The following is an 18502-nucleotide window of genomic DNA, read 5'->3' as shown; positions in this document are numbered from 1 at the left end:
GAAAAGAGCAAAGTTTCCCTCGACCAGATTAACTGGTTACATCACATATTCCGCTTGTGTTGCAGATAATACCCATGACGCTCTCCCCTCTCCTCTCATTATCGAGTCCTCGTCTACGGGTTCAGGTAACACAAAGTATCCTCTCACGCACTATATTGCTGATGATTTATTCTCTTCTCCGCATCGTGCTTTTCTTGCAGCCGTCACTACGGATATAGAACCTTCTTGTTTTAGCGATGCTGTGCAAGAAGACCGGTGGAATAATGCCATGGTTAGTGAAGTCGATGCCCTCGAGCTTAACAATACAATGAGCATTGTCGATTTACCTCCAGGCAAGAAAGCCCTTGGCAATAAATGGGTGTATAAAATCAAGTATAATACAGATGGGTCTATTGAGCGATATAAAGCTCGTCTTGTGGTTCTTAGCAATAGACAGGTGGTTGGTCGTGATTTTGAGGAGACTTTTGCTCTTGTTGCTAAAATGTCTACAGTTCGAGGTCTCATGCAGATTATTTCATCTAAAGGATGGGGGGTCCATCACATGGATGTTCATAATGCGTTTCTTCACGGACATCTTGCCGAAGAAGTTTATATGCAGTTGCCTATGGGTTGTATGGTCTTAATTAAGCACTGAGGTGTTGGTTTGCTAAGTTGGCGAATGCCTTGTTGGACTATGGTTGTGAGGAATCTTATGCAGATTATACCTTGTTCATTATGACCAGAGGCGATGTAGACTTGCGTGTTCTTGTTTACGTCGACGATCTTATTATTTATGGTAATCACTTACCGTCTTTGACCCAGTTTAAGGAGTATTTAAGCCGTTGTTTTCACATGAAGGATCTGGGGAAGCTTAAATATTTTCTTTGTATTGAAGTTGCTCGTAGTACAAAAGGTATTTTTTTATTTCAACGCAAGTAATTACTTGATATTGTCGTGGAATCCGGACTCCAAGCTGCCATGCCTTCTAAGCTTCCTATGGATCAGAATCATAAACTTGGTCTTGACTCGAGTCCTCTACTTTCAGATCCCATGCGCTACCGGCGACTAGTTGGTCGTTTAATTTATTTAAAAGTTACCCGTCCGGAGCTTACTTATCCTATCCACATCTTGTCTCAGTTTATGAAAGCTCCTCGTGAGGCACACTGGGATGTTGTGTTACAAGTGGTTTGATATCTTAAAGGCTCGATTGGTCACGACATTTTATTGCGAGCAGATACAGATCTTACTTTCACGGCATATTGTGATGCAGATTGGGGTACTTGTCCTTTAACCCGTCGTTCTCTTAGTGCGTACTTTATGTTTTTAGGTGGCTGTCCTATTTCATGGAAAACTCAGAAGCAAAAGGAGGTGTCTCGTTTTTCAGCAGAGGCAGAATATCGCTCCATGGCCGATGCTTTAAAGGAAATTATTTGGTTGCATCATCTTCTTGAAGATTTTGGGTTCCCGCAACACGCGCCGACGAGGTTGTTTTGTGGTAACAAAGTTGCTTTACACATTGCGGCCAATCCAGTTTTTCACGAACGTACGAAGCATATCGAACGGGATTGTCATTTTGTACGTGATGCAATTCAAGACGGTGTTATCTCTAGGGCACATGTTCGCTCCAAAGATCAACTGGCTGACAATTTCACAAAAGCCCTTGGTTTTCAACAGTTTAGTCTTCTAATGTCCAAGTTGGGTCTCGTTTCACTTCCTCCTCCAACTTGAGGGGGAGTATTGGGCCGTCTATGGACTACGGTTTGTGTCTAATATGATTAACTTGCTCGGCAAGTCTTGTGTAGGGTTTCTTAGAGATTGAGTCGTGTATATAAACATTGTAACGCCGTTGATAAATGAACACACATATTCTCTTAATTCTACACATAAACTAACTAAGAGTATTTCTAATATGCTTATTTTCAAAATATAGCAATAGCACTATAGATCCACTCTAGCATGGATCATGGATAGAGATATAAACAAAGTAAAGCATTTCTGCTAAATATCTAACGTGATGTTACTTTTCTTAAGTGTCAAATCAAAAGTAGATGACTTGTTAAATCATATCATTAAAACACAATTTACATTAATTTATGAAATATCCGACAGTGATATATATAGGATGTGATTGGTAACAGTTTTTAAAAGTTTTACAAATATATTATTTTAATATTTACCGATTATAAAAACTTTATCAAAAAGTTTTATCAAAAATTTTACTTTCAGCTTTTTCATACAGCTTTGCACTATTCATTAAAAGCTTACAGGTCCAACTTACAATTTTTTTCTACACTTTTTTATACGTTAACAATCGAACTCATAATCTACTAGTTTATATGTGAAGTCTTGTTTTCTATATCACCATCCAATCATATATTTGAAAAGAAAAAAAGAGTTAATATTATTTGGTCCTTTTAATACTACATGTTGTTAAAAAGCATATGCTAGTATATAATTTATTTTTATTTTTCCCTATTTCAGGGGGACTGACTGTTAAACAAAATTTATCTGAATCTGTTGGTAAATTTTGCTGAGTTTCACGCGGTCAATCTGATTTTTTATGGAGAGATAGTGTTCGCTTATGAGTTTTTTTTTTGTAGTTATGCATAAATAAATCAACAACAATGGATCTAAAAATATATATATTTAACCCTCTAATTAGTTTTTACATAATCCAAAAAAGGTTAATTAATCTAAAATAAAACGAGATTAGAAAACAAAAAAAATTAAAACCGAATCCTTTTATTGTTTTTTTTTAATAGCTATGTCTCTCTTCCTCCTCAATCTCCGTCTGACCTTGAGAATATAACGGCGAAGACGGCAAAGACGAAACGGCGGTTGAGTAACGAGCCGAATCCGATATCGACGCCGACGTAGTTCCGGCACCGGAATCAGAGAGTCCAGAGAGAAGATCGACGAAAGCTCTAACGATTACGCCGTGGCTCTTCTTCCCGTTCATCCTCAAGTACCACGCAAGCATCGACTCCAAGCTGTCCCAGTCTTTGGCCAGCTCGCCGTGACTCATGACCATCTCCTCCATCGATCTCCGGAAATCCCCGTACGGATCCTCAGATTCCATCGCCACCGCGACGCTGATCTCCTCGATCGGCGGCGTGAAAACACCACCGCAACCGTCTCGATCATCATCGGCTCCCACCGCCGCAACAGCCTTCTTCGATTTGGATTTGGGATCGGTCTCTTCGAGAATCGAGCTCGTGACACCCGGATCGAAGAACAAACGCTCCGATCTAACGACGCCACGGACGACCATCTCTAGAGATTCAGCGTCGAGGTCTTGATCCGACTCGGTGGAGTGACTCGCTGTCTCGGAAGAGTTGGTGAACCAAGAAACAGGCGTCTCCGCTTCCAATACGGAAGAGTCTCCGCCGTTGTGGTTGTGGTCGAAGAAAACAGAGTTGACCGTCTTGATCATGTCGTCTCCGACACGGAACGAAAGCGTTTTGGCATTGTTGTAACAGAGAGGAACCGCGAGTAATCCGCCGGCTCCGGCTTTGAATAGAGAAGAGAGCTTCATCATCTTCTTCGTCTTCCCCATTTGAGGTACAAAAGATTTGTTTGGTTGAGTTGTGAGGTTTTAGTAATAAATGGAGAAGCGAAGGAAGGAGTTGGAGGGAAGAAGAAGCAGAGACTGGTGGGTCTGGTCTACTCTCTCTCATGTGTCTCTCTTTATTTTTTTTTATTTTATTTTTTTTTATTGTTAAAATATTTGCAACGCTATTTTACTTATTTTAAAGTTCTGTTAAAAAGTCTTAAACTAAAAAAAATTATGATGATTGAAGTTGATAGTTTGTTTTGTTTTGTTTTGTGGTTAACTTTTTCGATTCGTTTCTGTTCAACCGGGATTTTAATAGTAATTTCCAATATATATGTATTTGCTACAATCCAAATTTATTTTGGGCTTTTCTACACTGTGTTTGATCTTAATAATTCATAAAACTGTATAGAAAATGTTTTTTTATATATTTTTTATCATGTGTATCATTTTCAAATTATTGAGGAAATTATAAGATTTTTTTACATAATTTTCTGCATGTCATACACACACATTAGCGAATTTGATAATGAATGATGAAAAGTGGTGCGATTATGCGTGTTTGGACATTGGTAATCTTCTTGTCTATCGGTTGAGACACACTTTACATGAAAGAACCAACTTCTTACAAATTTAAAAGAAAAAGGAAAAAAAAATCAATCTTGTGTGTCGGAAACACTCATTTAGTTATTTACTTAAAGTTTTGCATAATAAACACATTATTAGCTCCATGGGTTTGTTGGAGAGATTAATTTTGAACTAACAAAAAAAATCATGCAAACAATGGCTCTATCGGAATTTGAATGCTTTTTCTTTTCTCTTTGTTATATGAATTGAAAATGATAAAATTATTAAACTCATGAGTCAAGAGCTAGTATGAGTTATAGTGGTGGTGAAAACACAGCAGTAGCATTCAATTTGGCTGAAAGACAAAAACGAAAAAAGAAAAATAAATAAATATTAAATGTAGGGATACACATACATAAAAATGTTAGTCCCGAGCCAATGACAAGGCAGTGTGCAGAACACCAAGCATTAAAAACGGTTGCTTACAAGAAAATGTTGCAGAAATAACAAATCCCAACAAATATATATATATATATATATGTAAAGGTTGATTGACGGTACTACATTCTTGTCAATTGGCTCGTCTTGTCAAATCTTCTTCTTTTTATTTTACTCTCTCTTTACGACTTTTAGAACTCTAATAATAATATTATGTTTAAATTTATGCTAATATTCTTGGTCAACATGTTATTTATATTTCATTAAAAGATGTTTACATTATTGATTATTCAATTATCTCTGCAACTTATTTACTTGGTGAATTTCTTTCTTACTATAGGTAAAAAATAAAAAATAAAAGTATATGATCCATCAAGGTTGAACAAGAATGTAAGGAAGAAGGAGATTCTGATAAAGTGTCCTTGAAGAAGAATAATCAATATATTCTAGAGTTGCAGAGATTTTAAACTGAAAGTAGAAAAAGTTTTAAACAGAGTCAATATGATGTTGAACCCCATTGTTGTGAAAATAAGTGCATCAATATTTTTCGTACATTTTTAACTTTATTTACCAACAACACCTTCACTTATTTTGTCTTTTACAATTGTCTTCTTGTTTTGCCTTAATTTGCGTAAGATATTGGATAAACCTTTTCGGGACAAATATAGGAAAAATAGACGAAGAAGAAGAAGAAGAAGAAAATAAACTATAGATAGGAGAGACCGAGAGATTTGATGTGAGATGTTGTGTGCAAAACTCATGTGAGGAATTAAAGAGGGGGCACCGTTGAATCACGCATATATTAATTGTTCATTGCCATCTTCTATTACTACTCTACTAGATCTTTATGGGACCAAATTTAATTTACTAAAATTCACTATATTTCCCACTCTTAACTTTATGATACATTAAATTATGTTTCGACTGTTATTTGAATAATCTACAGTGTTTGTGATAGACTATTCAACTTGTTACAATTGAAATTATATAATAGAAAACACTCTACAGTGTTTTTACAACTTTTATGTTTAAAATTTTTCAACAATGTTTTTGTCATATTATAATTTTGAATTCGCTCAGTAGTTATACAGTTTATTAAAAAAAAAAAAATGAATACTGTGCTTTTTACTTGATTTTATCAAGCTGCTTATAATTTAATTAAACAATGCAGAAAAGAGAAATAGAAAAAAAAACACATGAACATACCTGCTATTATCCGTTTGCTAAAAACCGATTTTTATACTATAATTATTTCTCGATCGATTCTCCTCGGGGTTTTTTTTTTCTTTTTACCAGAGTAAGAAAAATAATAAATGCCAAACACAGTTTGTAGCAAATCTTAGAAGTAAATACTCAACAACTTCAACGGTGATTTTAATCCATATCACTATAATAAAGTACTTTAAGAAATTTACCTCAAATGTTTTTCATGTTGATATTTTACTACCTAGCTACTTTAAAAGTAAGTAGGTAAATTTGATAAATGGTCAAAATACTATACAGTCAAACCTCTATACATTAATACTCTATAAATTAAAATAATAATTTTTTCGAAATCTCCTTATAAAATATGGTCTCAATAATATCATAAATTAATAATTATGTAAATTTATATATATATATACTGATATAATAGTGTATGTTTCTCCTAAAGCTCAATTCTATAGAACAATTGTAATGTTGTATTTTCAACCTATAATGATATCTCTAAAATATTTTATAACATGTCATACAAATAATTAAATTTAAAGTTTTAATTTTTAGATATGCATCATTTACAATTTGATAATTTGACAGATTATTAAAATAGGAGAATTGATATTATTATTCATAGATTTGAATTTATGTGTCTCATGTGTATAAGTCAATTTGTCTATAATATTTGTAATTTATTGTAAATAGTGCTTTCTAAATATTACAAGTTCAATTCCTAAACCATAAAATTTATAACATCCGAAAGTTTAATCTTATTTTGCTATAGTTGTTCCAATTCATAATTTTTTAAAAAATAAACAATTAAAAATATATCTATAAATTAATAATTATTAATTTACACTATAAAATAATAATTATTAATTTATAGATAAATTAATATCACTATAAATTAATAAAATGTCTTAGTCCCAACATTATTAATTTATAGAGGTTTTACTGTACTTCGTATTTATTTACGTTTTGTTTAGTGCTCAGTATATATTTATTTGCATATATATGAGAACTTTTTTTTTTTTTTTGGTCAAACGAGAACTAAAAGTTAACACATTATTTTGTTTTGTAGAAGTGTCTAAGGTGTTGAGAAGCGAATTACTACTTTTTCCAAGCGTCGAATGTACGTAGTAACAAATCTCAGCATTTCATTTGGTACTGTAGCATAAAAACATACAGAAGAGATACGAATATTGTGCTCGTGCTACCAAGTGATACGTATGTCGGACTTTGCACCCAGAAAAATCCTTACAATATTTTCAGACGAATTAATCATCACAGATAAAGCTAATATATATATATATATATATATATATCTAAATAATTTTCCTCTCTAGGAAAATATTTGTAATAAGAGAAATATATAGAGGCTGGTTCAATATATTGCAGAAATTTAATAAAGCATACAAAGAGGTCGATCCAAAAACAATACTGTTGTGAAAATCGGTTCTTCTTCGGATTATACGTGTTTAGATCAAGCACACACTGGCACAGATAAAGGATTAAACTAAACCAGTTGATAGAATCATTACTGTGGTTCGGTGTAGAAGAAGTTTAAACTAGTTTTGGTAGTTAAATTTTTACTTATTGGACAGTTAGAATACTAATATACTATACCATAGTTGAACTAGAGATCTCATAATTAATTATACCTATTATCAAACTACTCATATGACTCTATGGAGTTTTACTAGTTAAAATATGAATATCGTAACGAATAATTCAGCAAGCTTAGTATGAATTAAAAGAATATAAGAATATTTTAAAAAGAATAGGAAAAATAAGTACAATCAAGTGCTAGTTGATTAAAAAAATATGATTATCAAGATTGCATGAAAAGAGCATTACTTGAAATCATCGAACAACAGGCAAAGCCAGCAATGCATGTACCCCGTTGACCCTCATGATTAGTTCTTTAAATTTGTACTAGTAATTAGCAACTAGTCTTCGATAATACTACCCTCCTACGTATCATATGAGTGTTTTATTACGTGTATATTAATCATTAATTTAAAAATAGCCAAGAACTAATATAAAATCATCAAGTCCTTAATACCTCATGGATCCCTTTTGTTTGGTCCAAATATTTAATATGTATCTTCTATATACATAGATTACACAGTTATGTTATGTACACATTCAACAAAGCTATATGTGCATGAGCGCAAAGTGGAAACCTACTGATGAATAGGTTCATCTCTAGAATGCAGTAGTATGAACATATTGTAAGAGACAAACACTCAAAACAAAGAAATGTCCTTTTTCTGATGTTCCCTTCTCACAATAACAATAAAGGCTAGTTTTGTTGTCAACAGTATAGATGTGTTTAAAGATCTCGTCTTAAAAGGGTTTCATATTTATGTATGAAATAGTTGTGAAGGTCGTAATTTAGAGAAGTCTTTAATAGTACAATTGGAATAATAATGTAACGTTTTAAGGTCACGTATATGTGTGTGTACCTAGGACTTAAATGTAATAAGAAGGCCACATGGGCACCGCCTCTCTACTTCTCTCAACTAGATTTTGACTTGTTACTTTTCTATTTTCAATTTTCAAACGATTTGATGAATAAGAAAACAAAACAATTTCTTTCTTGACCCCGCACTTCATTAATAATCTCTTCATCGAAAATTAAATGTCGGAAGATTTATGAGATTTTATCAGAGTTTTGATTTCTGTTTAATTCGTATAAGCAAGAATATAGAAATCACTCTAGTTTAATTCGTATAAGCAAGAATATAGAAATCACTCTAATTTACTATATATGAAACTACTTCTGTTTACAAATGAATTTGTGAAGTACTTTGATAGCTGAAAATATATACTATCAAATCAAGCTGTCACATAACTTTCAATATTCATATATAGTGGAAACACACTATATAATATATGTATCTAAATTCTTTAGTTTTAATCAGTACCATGTCATCCAAACTTCATCTTTTTGTTACTTTAGGTGAAACTTAAAAGTGGAAGAAGAGAAGAAGGTACGGAAGTGGGAGATCCATTGTATCTTAAGTTCGCTGTCATATTGTTCCTTTTGTCCTCGACCTTCCTAGTCATAAACATCTTTTTTTATATAATGTTATAGTCATGAACATTTTAACATAAAATAACTTAACATGATTGATTCACTATTAATACAATTTTCTTTTGTTCTTATCCTAATCTTCACAATTATGATGAATAACAATTATACGCCTTTCGACATTATGATTAAGTTGGTGTATGAATGTTTATTTGCCATACAACAATTATAACATGTGACTTGTGAGACGACGTACGTTTACGAACCACATGTTTATATTTAATATGATATTAGTTAACCTATCATGCAATGTATTGGCCAATTATATTGAGTATTTTACAAAAATTAATATGTATAAAGGCATGGGTTCATGGGGTTGGAGAGTTCTGACTAGTGTTTTATTAAGGATCAACACTCAATTATTTATTTTTCTGTTTTCGAAGTCAGATTTGCATATCTTCTAAGTATATAATAGTATATAAAACAAAACTTATAATCTTAATTTTAGTTAATGCGTATACACAAGATTAACATTAGATTTTAATTAGTTTTATATAATCAAATTGTCAAAACATGTGTTGTTAAGATAATGTAGTTTGTTCTATTAGGTGTTAACACTCAGTGAGATATACAGTTTTGTTTCAAAGAATATAAAATTACAATCTTTTTTAATCTTTTTTTGTCGTCATAACATTTTTTTTCTTTCCGTGACAATTATATATGATTTTTTCAGATGCATTTTTCAGTTAGAATTTTGGATATGCACATGATCGATATCTTAGAACAGACTGGTTTTATATACTGACAGAAATAACCATTTTTGGAAGTATACTACTTCCACTAGTTAATCTGACATTAAAATTTATGAGTTAAGCATGCTGCTCAAATCCAACAATTTTAATGCAGATTTAGCTTTCCTAGAGCCTAGAGGTATCGTTTTTTGAAGAAAAAATCATAAGTCAGTTATGCTACTAATCAGATCATATACGATGAAAATATTTCAAATATGTCAAAGATTAAGACAGTCTACCAAAATCTGTCAAATCCTCCATTCCTTATTTGGCGGTTAATTACGAACTAATCCGCAAAACCCACATGTCTAGATGGATCAAAATGTAATAACTTTGCTTTCTTCTGTTTTTTGGATTTATCTTCTTCTGATGCCATTTTTTATTAACTTATCAAGAAATTGTACTTTTCAATAAAATTTTATATTGTAGAAACATAAAACAAAATATGCTGACGTCGCTCTCTATACTAAAGTTCTTACAATATCAGTTTGTTTTCTTACTTGTAAGATAAGAAACCAGAAACCGAGTTAACATCATCATCATCCTCACCATCTTCACCATCAACATCATCTTCATCGGAGTCAACATCAGAAACTTGATCCAAAAATCCATGGTGGTGATGATGCGAGCTCCAATCAGGTGGGAACGTCTTCTGCAACGTCTCAGTGAGCTCACCACCAGAACCTTCGATCTTACACAGACATTTAGACCAGTGAACCGCAGTTCCCATATCAACGATCAACCCTGCCTCAACCATTTCCTTGCATATAGTCATAACTCCCGAGTAAATGTAAGCTTCTGCGATTGAAGCACGCGACAAAAGCGAAGTCAGAAGGCAATGATACACAGCTTTGTCCGGTTTTAGCCCCATCGCCTTCATTTCCTCGTAGCAATTTAAGGCCTTCTCTGGAAGTGATGCTCGCGCCCATCCTTTTATTAAGGTAGTGTACGTCTTGATGTTAGGCCTCACCCCTAGTGCCGCCATTTCTTCAATTGTTTTTGTAGCTCTCTGTCAAAACATTTTCAAAAGTTTCTTCTGGTTATCAAACCAAGAAACCAACATAAACAAGAATCTGCTTCTTGAAATGGAAACTTACATTCATATCACCGGCCTTTGAACAAGCGCTAATGAAGGATGTGTAAGTATGAATGTCAGGTTTGACACCTTCCTTCTTCATCTGCTGTATCAAATCTGCAGCTTCCCATACATCGCCTCTCCGTGCCCATCTAAAACAATCCAGAGGGAAACGAATGAGAATTTTAGAAGCAGACCATTTAGTAGTGGCTACAAAAAATCATATACGTTACCCGTCGATTAATATGTTATAAACGAAGGAATTGCGCGGGATATTGCGTGAGCTCATTTCTTTCGTAACAGCTAATGCACTCTGCATCCGTCCTGATTTGCAGCAAGCTTTAAGTAACGCTTCGTAAGTGAAAATGTCAACCTCCAAACCTTCGTTTTGAAGTCTTGTAAAATACTCGAAGGCTTTTCCTGTATCACCTACTGATGCATAGCCTTGCATGATCTTTGTGTAAGTGTGTTCGTTCGCACTAACACCAGCTAAAGTCATCTCATCTAATATCTCAACAGCTTTTTCCATCTACAAAAAATAGTTTTAACAAGAGATTTAGTTCAATTCAACAGTCTCTCTATAGGAGAACTATATGAGACATAGACATACCTGACGTTTCTCAACTAAACCATTAATCAGAGCATTGAAAGTGTGAACAGTTGGAACACACCCGCATCGTCTCATCATATCAAAAACTTCTAGAGATCTCCTCATGTCCCCGGATTTCGCAAATCCGTTTATGATAGGCATAAACGTTCTTGTGGTTGGCCTATGCCTCAGCTTTTGCATTTCTTTAACAGTCTGGATCGCTCGATCCATGTTACCCATTCCGCAGAATGCTGCTATGATGTTGTTATATAGTATGACATCCGGTTTCATGCCTTCATTTACCATATCTTCAAATACAGCAAACGCATTGGCCCAATCTTTTAGTTTTACAAATCCATTGATCATCATCGAATAAGTCTTTAAATTATGCTTTATGCCCTCTTCCTTCATCGTTCTGCTAACTTCCAAAGCTTTTGTAATCTTTCCAACCTACAAAGAAGATGCAAACAAAGCACAATACAAGAAGATCATCCAAACAATACACATAGATATTCTCTTAATACACACACTATTGTTCTCCGTACCTTAGTATAAAGATTAATGAGGCATCCATAAGTGACAACTGTTGGAGTGAATCCACATTCCTATAGCAAAACAGATATAAATCATCTTTACTTTCTCAGATTCTAAAGAGGAACAAGTGATAAAGAATCCAAATCTAAAGCAAAATATTACTTTAAGTCTTTTGAAAACAATTAAGCCTTTCTTCTCATCGGCGACCATTGTATAGCCATCCATCATGGTATGGTAGATGGCAATGGGAGCGTCAATACCTTCTTCTTCCATCTCCCTCACCAATTCTTCTGCCCGCTCCATATTGCACGTCTGACTGAGAAAATGTTCAGAATGTTTTAGATTAAATAATACAAAACCAACAAACCACACTAACAGAGTCAGAATATCATTTCAATGGTTACCTACCAGTGTGCATATATGATTTTTCCATAAATACTGGCATTAAGGGTTTTGTGTATCCGTTTGGCCTCATCAAACCAGTGATCTGCAGCTCTTCCAAAGACAACAAAGTATTAGATCGAATTAGCATATAGTATACAACAAGTATTTGAAGATTTAAGAATGGTGTGACAGATCTAGGCAGACATAAACTTACTCGGCATTTCCTNAACTGTTGGAGTGAATCCACATTCCTATAGCAAAACAGATATAAATCATCTTTACTTTCTCAGATTCTAAAGAGGAACAAGTGATAAAGAATCCAAATCTAAAGCAAAATATTACTTTAAGTCTTTTGAAAACAATTAAGCCTTTCTTCTCATCGGCGACCATTGTATAGCCATCCATCATGGTATGGTAGATGGCAATGGGAGCGTCAATACCTTCTTCTTCCATCTCCCTCACCAATTCTTCTGCCCGCTCCATATTGCACGTCTGACTGAGAAAATGTTCAGAATGTTTTAGATTAAATAATACAAAACCAACAAACCACACTAACAGAGTCAGAATATCATTTCAATGGTTACCTACCAGTGTGCATATATGATTTTTCCATAAATACTGGCATTAAGGGTTTTGTGTATCCGTTTGGCCTCATCAAACCAGTGATCTGCAGCTCTTCCAAAGACAACAAAGTATTAGATCGAATTAGCATATAGTATACAACAAGTATTTGAAGATTTAAGAATGGTGTGACAGATCTAGGCAGACATAAACTTACTCGGCATTTCCTGCTTTAGAGAATCCTCCAACAATTACACTATAAGTCACCAAACTCATCTCAATTCCTTCTTCCTTCATTTTACGAACACAAGACACTGCTTCGTCCATGTCTCTACCAACTGCATAAGCGTGAATAAGGCTGCATGAAACAAATCCTCTCTTTAACCTTTCAGGAATCCGAAACTAATTACATTTATAGCAACAAGACACCATAACAAGACGCCGTGCCAATTCATTTATCAACGTCATTCAAGCAAAGACTTACCCATGACATGTTTGACTAATCAGAATCTGAACACATTTTGTAACAAAAGGAGGTACCTTGTGTATATACGTGATGTTGGTGTGATACCCCTGGCGCGCATCCTCTCAAAAGTCTCACGTGCACGATGCATATCACCTCTTCTTCCATAGAACTTCACCATCAAACCAAACTCTGTCCTAGAAGGCTGCGCATAATGTTATAAATATTGAATAAACATAAAAGAAGATTACACATCTATCAATGGACCCCTATGTTCGTTCCAATCACAAATCCTATAAGTCGAAAACAGAGCAAAACTGATGTTAAAGCAATGACAAAACCTTGTTGATCTTCTCGAAAGCAGAAATAACAGCTTGCCAGTTATCTCCATTGGTATCAAGAATCCTCTGTAGTGACTTCCGTGACCCTTCTCTGTCTTGATGCCAAGACGACTTATTCGACATCTTAGCGTCTTCTTCTCCTTCCTGTACCCATCTCACCCTCTGCTCAGCTTTCGTTTTCAGTCTCTTCCCGTCGTCTAGCTTCACCGTCAAAATCCTTCCGTGAAACTCTACGCCGTCGAACTCCACAGCTTTCATTGCAGACTTCTCCGCTGCGTAAATAATAAACCCAAATCCCGCGTTTTTCTCGACCTCGTGATGCCCTTTGATTAGAATCACATTCTCTATTGGTCCGAACTGTCGGAAGAACTCCTCCAACTCTGGTTTCTTTATCCATGTCGGTAAATTACCGACGAATATCTTCCCTTCTTGTCGGAACTCCTGTTGCGGCTTTCGAGTTTCTTCTTCTTCCGGTGGTTTCTTGTCTCTTCGGAAGTCATCTCGGAATTGGGTTTCCTCCACAGGAGGCGGAGGAGGTGGAGGAGGAGATAGCTTGCTGGACAAACGTAGTTTGGATGCGAGAGTAGAAGAGCCAAAGGAAGAAGCTTTATTACTCGAAACCTCAGGTTGAACAAGAGGAGAACTCAAACCCTTCTTGAGTGGATTAATCTTAAGAGGGGTTTTAGGAGAAGGGGAAGGGGAAGAAGAAGAAGAAGAAGAAGAAGTGCCAAGAGATTTCTCCGGGCGGCGGAGGTCAGGAGGACTCTCAGGAGGATCGGGCGGAGGTTGTGGTGGTTGCGGCGGTGGTTTGAGGGAGAAAGAGATGGAAGCCAACGGAGAGTGACGTCGGAGAATGGTGGCCGAGTAAGGGAAGTGTGGAGCAGAGACAGACAACACGCTCCCTCCATTATCCATTCTCTCTATCTCTTCTTTTCTCTCGTCTCTCTGGTTATAACGAAACATGATCCTTCTTTGTAGAATTACCAATTTGCCCTTCACAAAGTCTAATTTTGTTACAATTGAATTTCTTTCAGGTGAAATTGGATGTTTTGTATGATGGAGAAGTTGTTTACTAGCAAAATTCAAAAGTGTGTTTTAACTTCAATCTTTGGTTCGGCAAAACTCAAAAACCATTAAAAATAAAAGAGTCTCACTTTCAGTTTCAGACATAAATCTTGAATCAAAAGAGGCAATAAAAAAGCACAAGTCTTCGTTGTCCCTCATTGTGAAAGAAAGAGAGCCAATTGAATTGGCTGGATGATGAAGATAACAAAGCCATACTAGTATCTTCTTGGTGGCCTGCCGAAAGGGGCAGTTGGTGCCATAGCTTGTGGCTCGACTTGAGAGAAGCCGGGAGTGTCAGACATTCCAAGAGAAGCAAGCATCTCTAGAGTCTCTTTGTCGACCTTGATCTCATCAGTCTTGATAGCAGACTCATCGGGAACAAAGTCCATGCGGCGTTCACGCTCTTCCTCTTGAAGCTTGAGTGAGATACCACGGACTGGTCCCTTCTGGATACGTTTCATCAAGTGGGTGGAGAATCCAGCAATCTTGTTGCGGAGTCTCTTTGAAGGGATGATGGCCACTTCTTCAAGGATCTTCTTGTTGGTGTGGAAGTCAAGAGTCATGCGAGAGTAGTACTTCTCAATCACTTGACGAGAAGATTTCTTCACCGTCTTGGTTCTTACACGCCCCATCTTTCACTTACCTGTTGACTTACCTGCTAAAAGAAGAGTTACCACATGTCTTGGAGAAAGAACAACAATAGAACTAAGGGATTCAATTGCATCATGAAGTTCTAAACATGTAATCAAGAAATGCCCCTAAAAGTTCAAGATCTAAGTGTAAACGCAGAAATGCCAATGACAATCAGAAGCAAAAGAGATCTATGAAACATATAACCAATCAAGTAAACAACCGAGAATAGTTGATTTGTGTCTTTAACTTGCAAGAAAATTGCAATGTCAGAGTCTTAAGAGTGATGGATGAATCAAGAGATGATATGCATCAACATATGGACACTGACCTTGGAAAAGGGCTCATGTTAATTCACAAAATATAAGTCATCGATACATCAACTAAGCTAGAAGTACCAAGATTGAGCAGCATCAGATGGTAAACCAATCAACCCTACTTCACTACATTTCCATTATCTTACCGAGAATGACCAATTTTATAGCTACACAGACAAAAAACGCTGCAACAAAAGATCAAACATACCGCAAAAGGTTCTGCAATTTTCGACAAATGACACAAAATTCTAGGGCTAACCAGAACATACCTGCGAGGACGAAGAAGCAGCGGCGGCAAATAACAAAGAAGCAAAGACGGAGGTGATAAAATTGCCTTTCTATATAAATAAAGAGGTTCTCTCTTTAGGGTTTAATTTTCATCCAGCTATGGGCCGTAACAATCGTTCTATTATTATTGGGCTTAAGATCTAATTTCGTTAGTAACGCCTTAGCTGAGACCCGATAAGCCCAACAAATTAAGTCTATTATTATTTTGTGTCCCCCTAAACTTCTTTTATTTTAGTGATTTTTGTTATTATTAACGAGTCCTTAAAAAAAACAGAATTTGTCACCAAAATTCTCTTCAAGAACAGGTAAGGAACTATTTTGATAAGGAAACTTTTGAGATTTTTTTATATATTTATGATTGGGGTTATTATTAACACATGATTCTTGTAATCAGTGTGCTATCAGCCATAACCCCAATCATAATACCGCTGGATACATCTCTTTGCTTGATGTTTCTGAAGTTATTTGGGAATGTTTTATTTCAAGGCACCAGAAGAGTACAATGAGACTTATGACTTATGAGACTGCCATTACAAGTAGGAAAAATCAAATTCTTTAACATAGTCTATTCGTCAATAGACCTTATTGTTGTCTACAAGCATAATTTACCCACCAGATAGATGCCTAGAGAACATTTAAACAATTTTCAGTAGGATACATACAGAACACAAAAGTTGTTTGGTTTACAAAACACTGCATAAAGGATTCAGATAGCGGAGATGTATATCCTTTGACCATAGTCTCTGATTAGCCTAAATCGTTGTTACCTTCACTGAGTGCTAGCATCTGAAGCAATAGCCTCACCGCGATAAACTCTCCATGGTCCTCGATAGAATACAGGCTTCATCAGAGGCACCGTTTTCCCCGGGTGCTCTTCCCAAAACTTCTCCTGTTTTTACATTAAAGTTTACACTAGAAAAAAAAACAAGAGAGCGCATAAACTTATTCTAACCACAAAAAAAAAAACACATTTACAAGAGACGTCAATACCTTAACAGAACAATGGATTAGATTAGATACTAATCAAGACATAATTAAGAAACCTAATGATTAGTCCCATGAAGAAACAATTCAAGTCTAGTTTTTTAATTCTTGATCACGAAATCGACAATCATCAAATCTCAGCAATGAAGCATTTTCATCACATTTTTCGACCCTTAAACACGCAGAATCAGATAAGAACCGACAAAATCTAGAGCCTCACCTTGTAGAGTTGCTCAGTAACTGCAGCGCCGATGACGCCGGTGTAAAAGGCGGCGACATAGATAGTAATCAAAGCCGTGAAGGTTTTTGGTCGGCGGTAAGGTTCAATCATTTCCCAAACAGCGAATCTCTCGAACTTGTTGTACTTATAATCAGCGTATTTCCTCCATAGTTGGCTCCACACTCCTCCTCCTCCTCCTTGCATCTCTCAAATCTTCGCCGATCTTTTGGATTTTTGCTGTTTCCCGGCGGTGCCTGAGATAAAATTGCCTTAGGCTTTTTATTTTCATCTACCTATGGGCCGTAACAATCTTTTCATTATTGGGCCTGAGATCCAATTCAATAGCCGCGCTTAACGGAGACCCGATTGATTAGCTCAACAAATCAATAAACAGAAGAGTTTGTCACCAAAATTGTCTACAAGAACAATGACCATCACTGAAATGGTGAAACCTATTAACATCTCTAACAATGATTAATCTTCCTGTAGCCATTGATGCAGCCTTCATGAATTCATGGCAATCCACACATATCCTCAGATTCTTCATGATCCTCACAGTAGAACCCTCTGGCAAACACATTAAACCAAAAACCAAAGCCAGCTTCTCACTATGCTGCAACAAAAGCTCCTCTTTCTTCCCTATCTCCACATCGTGCAGCTCATGTTCTATGCTTGGTTTGTATCCAAACTTCCTCAACTCAATCACCAGATTGTCTAACGTCGAACTGATCTCACGGATTCTCGGATGACCGCTTTCTCCCACGCTAAAAGTGTGGACCTTGTCCTTAATTTCAATCCAACTTTTTCCTCTTACTTTTTTCACGTCGCTGTCCCTTAGAAGCTTCCTTGATTTGGCGATTTCATCCCACTGTTTGTTTGCCGCGTATATATTGGATAGCAAGACATGATTACCAGCATTTTCTGGTTCTAATTCGAATAGTTTCTTGGCTGCAACTTCTGCTAGCTCGAGGTTTTTGTAGACTCTACAAGAAGCAAGAAGAGAACCCCAAATGGAAGCAGTAGGGTCGAAAGGAATAGACTTTATCAACTCATATGCTTCAGACAGTTGCCCAGCGCGACCAAGGATATCAACCATACATGAGTAATGAACCACATTTGGCGATAGACCGTACGTGGTTTTCATGAGTTTGAAAAATCTCCTTCCTTCCTCGACCAAACCAGTGTGACCACAAACAGATAACAAGGAACTAAAAGTAACCTCATTTGGGTGCATTCCATCTTGCTGCATTTTATCAAACAAGATCATCACTTCCTTAGGACGAGCATGCTTTGCAAACCCTGAGATGATCGTGTTCCAAAGCTCGATATTCTTCTCTTTCACTTCCGAGAAAATAATATAAGACTCTCTCAAGCTTCCGCACTTAGCATACATATCAACTGCAGCGGATGCCACAAAGACATTAAAACCAAACCCAGACTTATGTATAACAGCATGCATCTGTCTCCCTTCTATTAAAGCTGCCAGATT

General features: G+C 35.8%; 5 protein-coding genes across 7 annotated transcripts in view; all 5 read right to left on the bottom strand.

The window, feature by feature from the left end:
* On the bottom strand, window positions 2607-3710 carry LOC104734487 (transcription repressor OFP13-like). The gene has a single exon (XM_010454081.1). The coding sequence runs from the start codon at window positions 3533-3535 to the stop codon at window positions 2735-2737; it is 801 nt and encodes a 266-aa protein (XP_010452383.1). The 5' UTR covers window positions 3536-3710; the 3' UTR covers window positions 2607-2734.
* On the bottom strand, window positions 9950-14424 carry LOC104734486 (pentatricopeptide repeat-containing protein At5g04810, chloroplastic). Its single transcript, XM_010454080.1, has 10 exons — window positions 13510-14424; window positions 13246-13373; window positions 12923-13063; window positions 12733-12819; window positions 12487-12640; window positions 11772-11831; window positions 11248-11676; window positions 10871-11166; window positions 10660-10789; window positions 9950-10571 (listed from the first exon to the last, which is right to left on the bottom strand). The coding sequence occupies exons 1-10, from the start codon at window positions 14422-14424 to the stop codon at window positions 10059-10061; spliced, it is 2853 nt and encodes a 950-aa protein (XP_010452382.1). The 3' UTR covers window positions 9950-10058.
* On the bottom strand, window positions 14599-15848 carry LOC104734485 (40S ribosomal protein S17-4-like). 2 transcript variants are annotated; one of them, XM_010454079.2, is made up of 2 exons: window positions 15791-15848; window positions 14599-15232 (listed from the first exon to the last, which is right to left on the bottom strand). In XM_010454079.2, exon 2 carries the CDS (start codon window positions 15204-15206, stop codon window positions 14790-14792), a length of 417 nt encoding a protein of 138 aa, XP_010452381.1. In that variant the 5' UTR covers window positions 15207-15232; window positions 15791-15848; the 3' UTR covers window positions 14599-14789. The 2 variants fall into 2 exon arrangements, with proteins under 2 accessions (XP_010452381.1, XP_010452379.1); XM_010454077.2 differs by having other exon boundaries at window positions 14617-15229.
* LOC104734484 (uncharacterized protein At4g29660) lies at window positions 16306-17283 on the bottom strand. 2 transcript variants are annotated; one of them, XM_019234960.1, is made up of 3 exons: window positions 17014-17283; window positions 16577-16698; window positions 16313-16433 (listed from the first exon to the last, which is right to left on the bottom strand). In XM_019234960.1, exons 1-2 carry the CDS (start codon window positions 17215-17217, stop codon window positions 16579-16581), a joined length of 324 nt encoding a protein of 107 aa, XP_019090505.1. In that variant the 5' UTR covers window positions 17218-17283; the 3' UTR covers window positions 16313-16433; window positions 16577-16578. The 2 variants fall into 2 exon arrangements, with proteins under 2 accessions (XP_010452378.1, XP_019090505.1); XM_010454076.2 differs by having other exon boundaries at window positions 16306-16698.
* LOC104737838 (pentatricopeptide repeat-containing protein At5g04780-like) overlaps window positions 17417-18502 on the bottom strand; it is a 4272-nt gene continuing 3186 nt past the window's right edge. The window contains exon 2 of the mRNA XM_010458096.1: window positions 17417-18492. Within this exon, the coding sequence (XP_010456398.1) occupies window positions 17417-18492 (1076 nt within the window). The remainder of the gene's footprint in view (window positions 18493-18502) is intronic.

The sequence above is a fragment of the Camelina sativa genome, chromosome 13, assembly GCF_000633955.1.
Source record: "Camelina sativa cultivar DH55 chromosome 13, Cs, whole genome shotgun sequence".
NCBI classification, from domain to species: domain Eukaryota; kingdom Viridiplantae; phylum Streptophyta; class Magnoliopsida; order Brassicales; family Brassicaceae; genus Camelina; species Camelina sativa.
The sequence above is the reverse complement of the archived record's forward strand: the minus strand, read 5'-3'. Positions and strand labels throughout refer to the sequence as shown.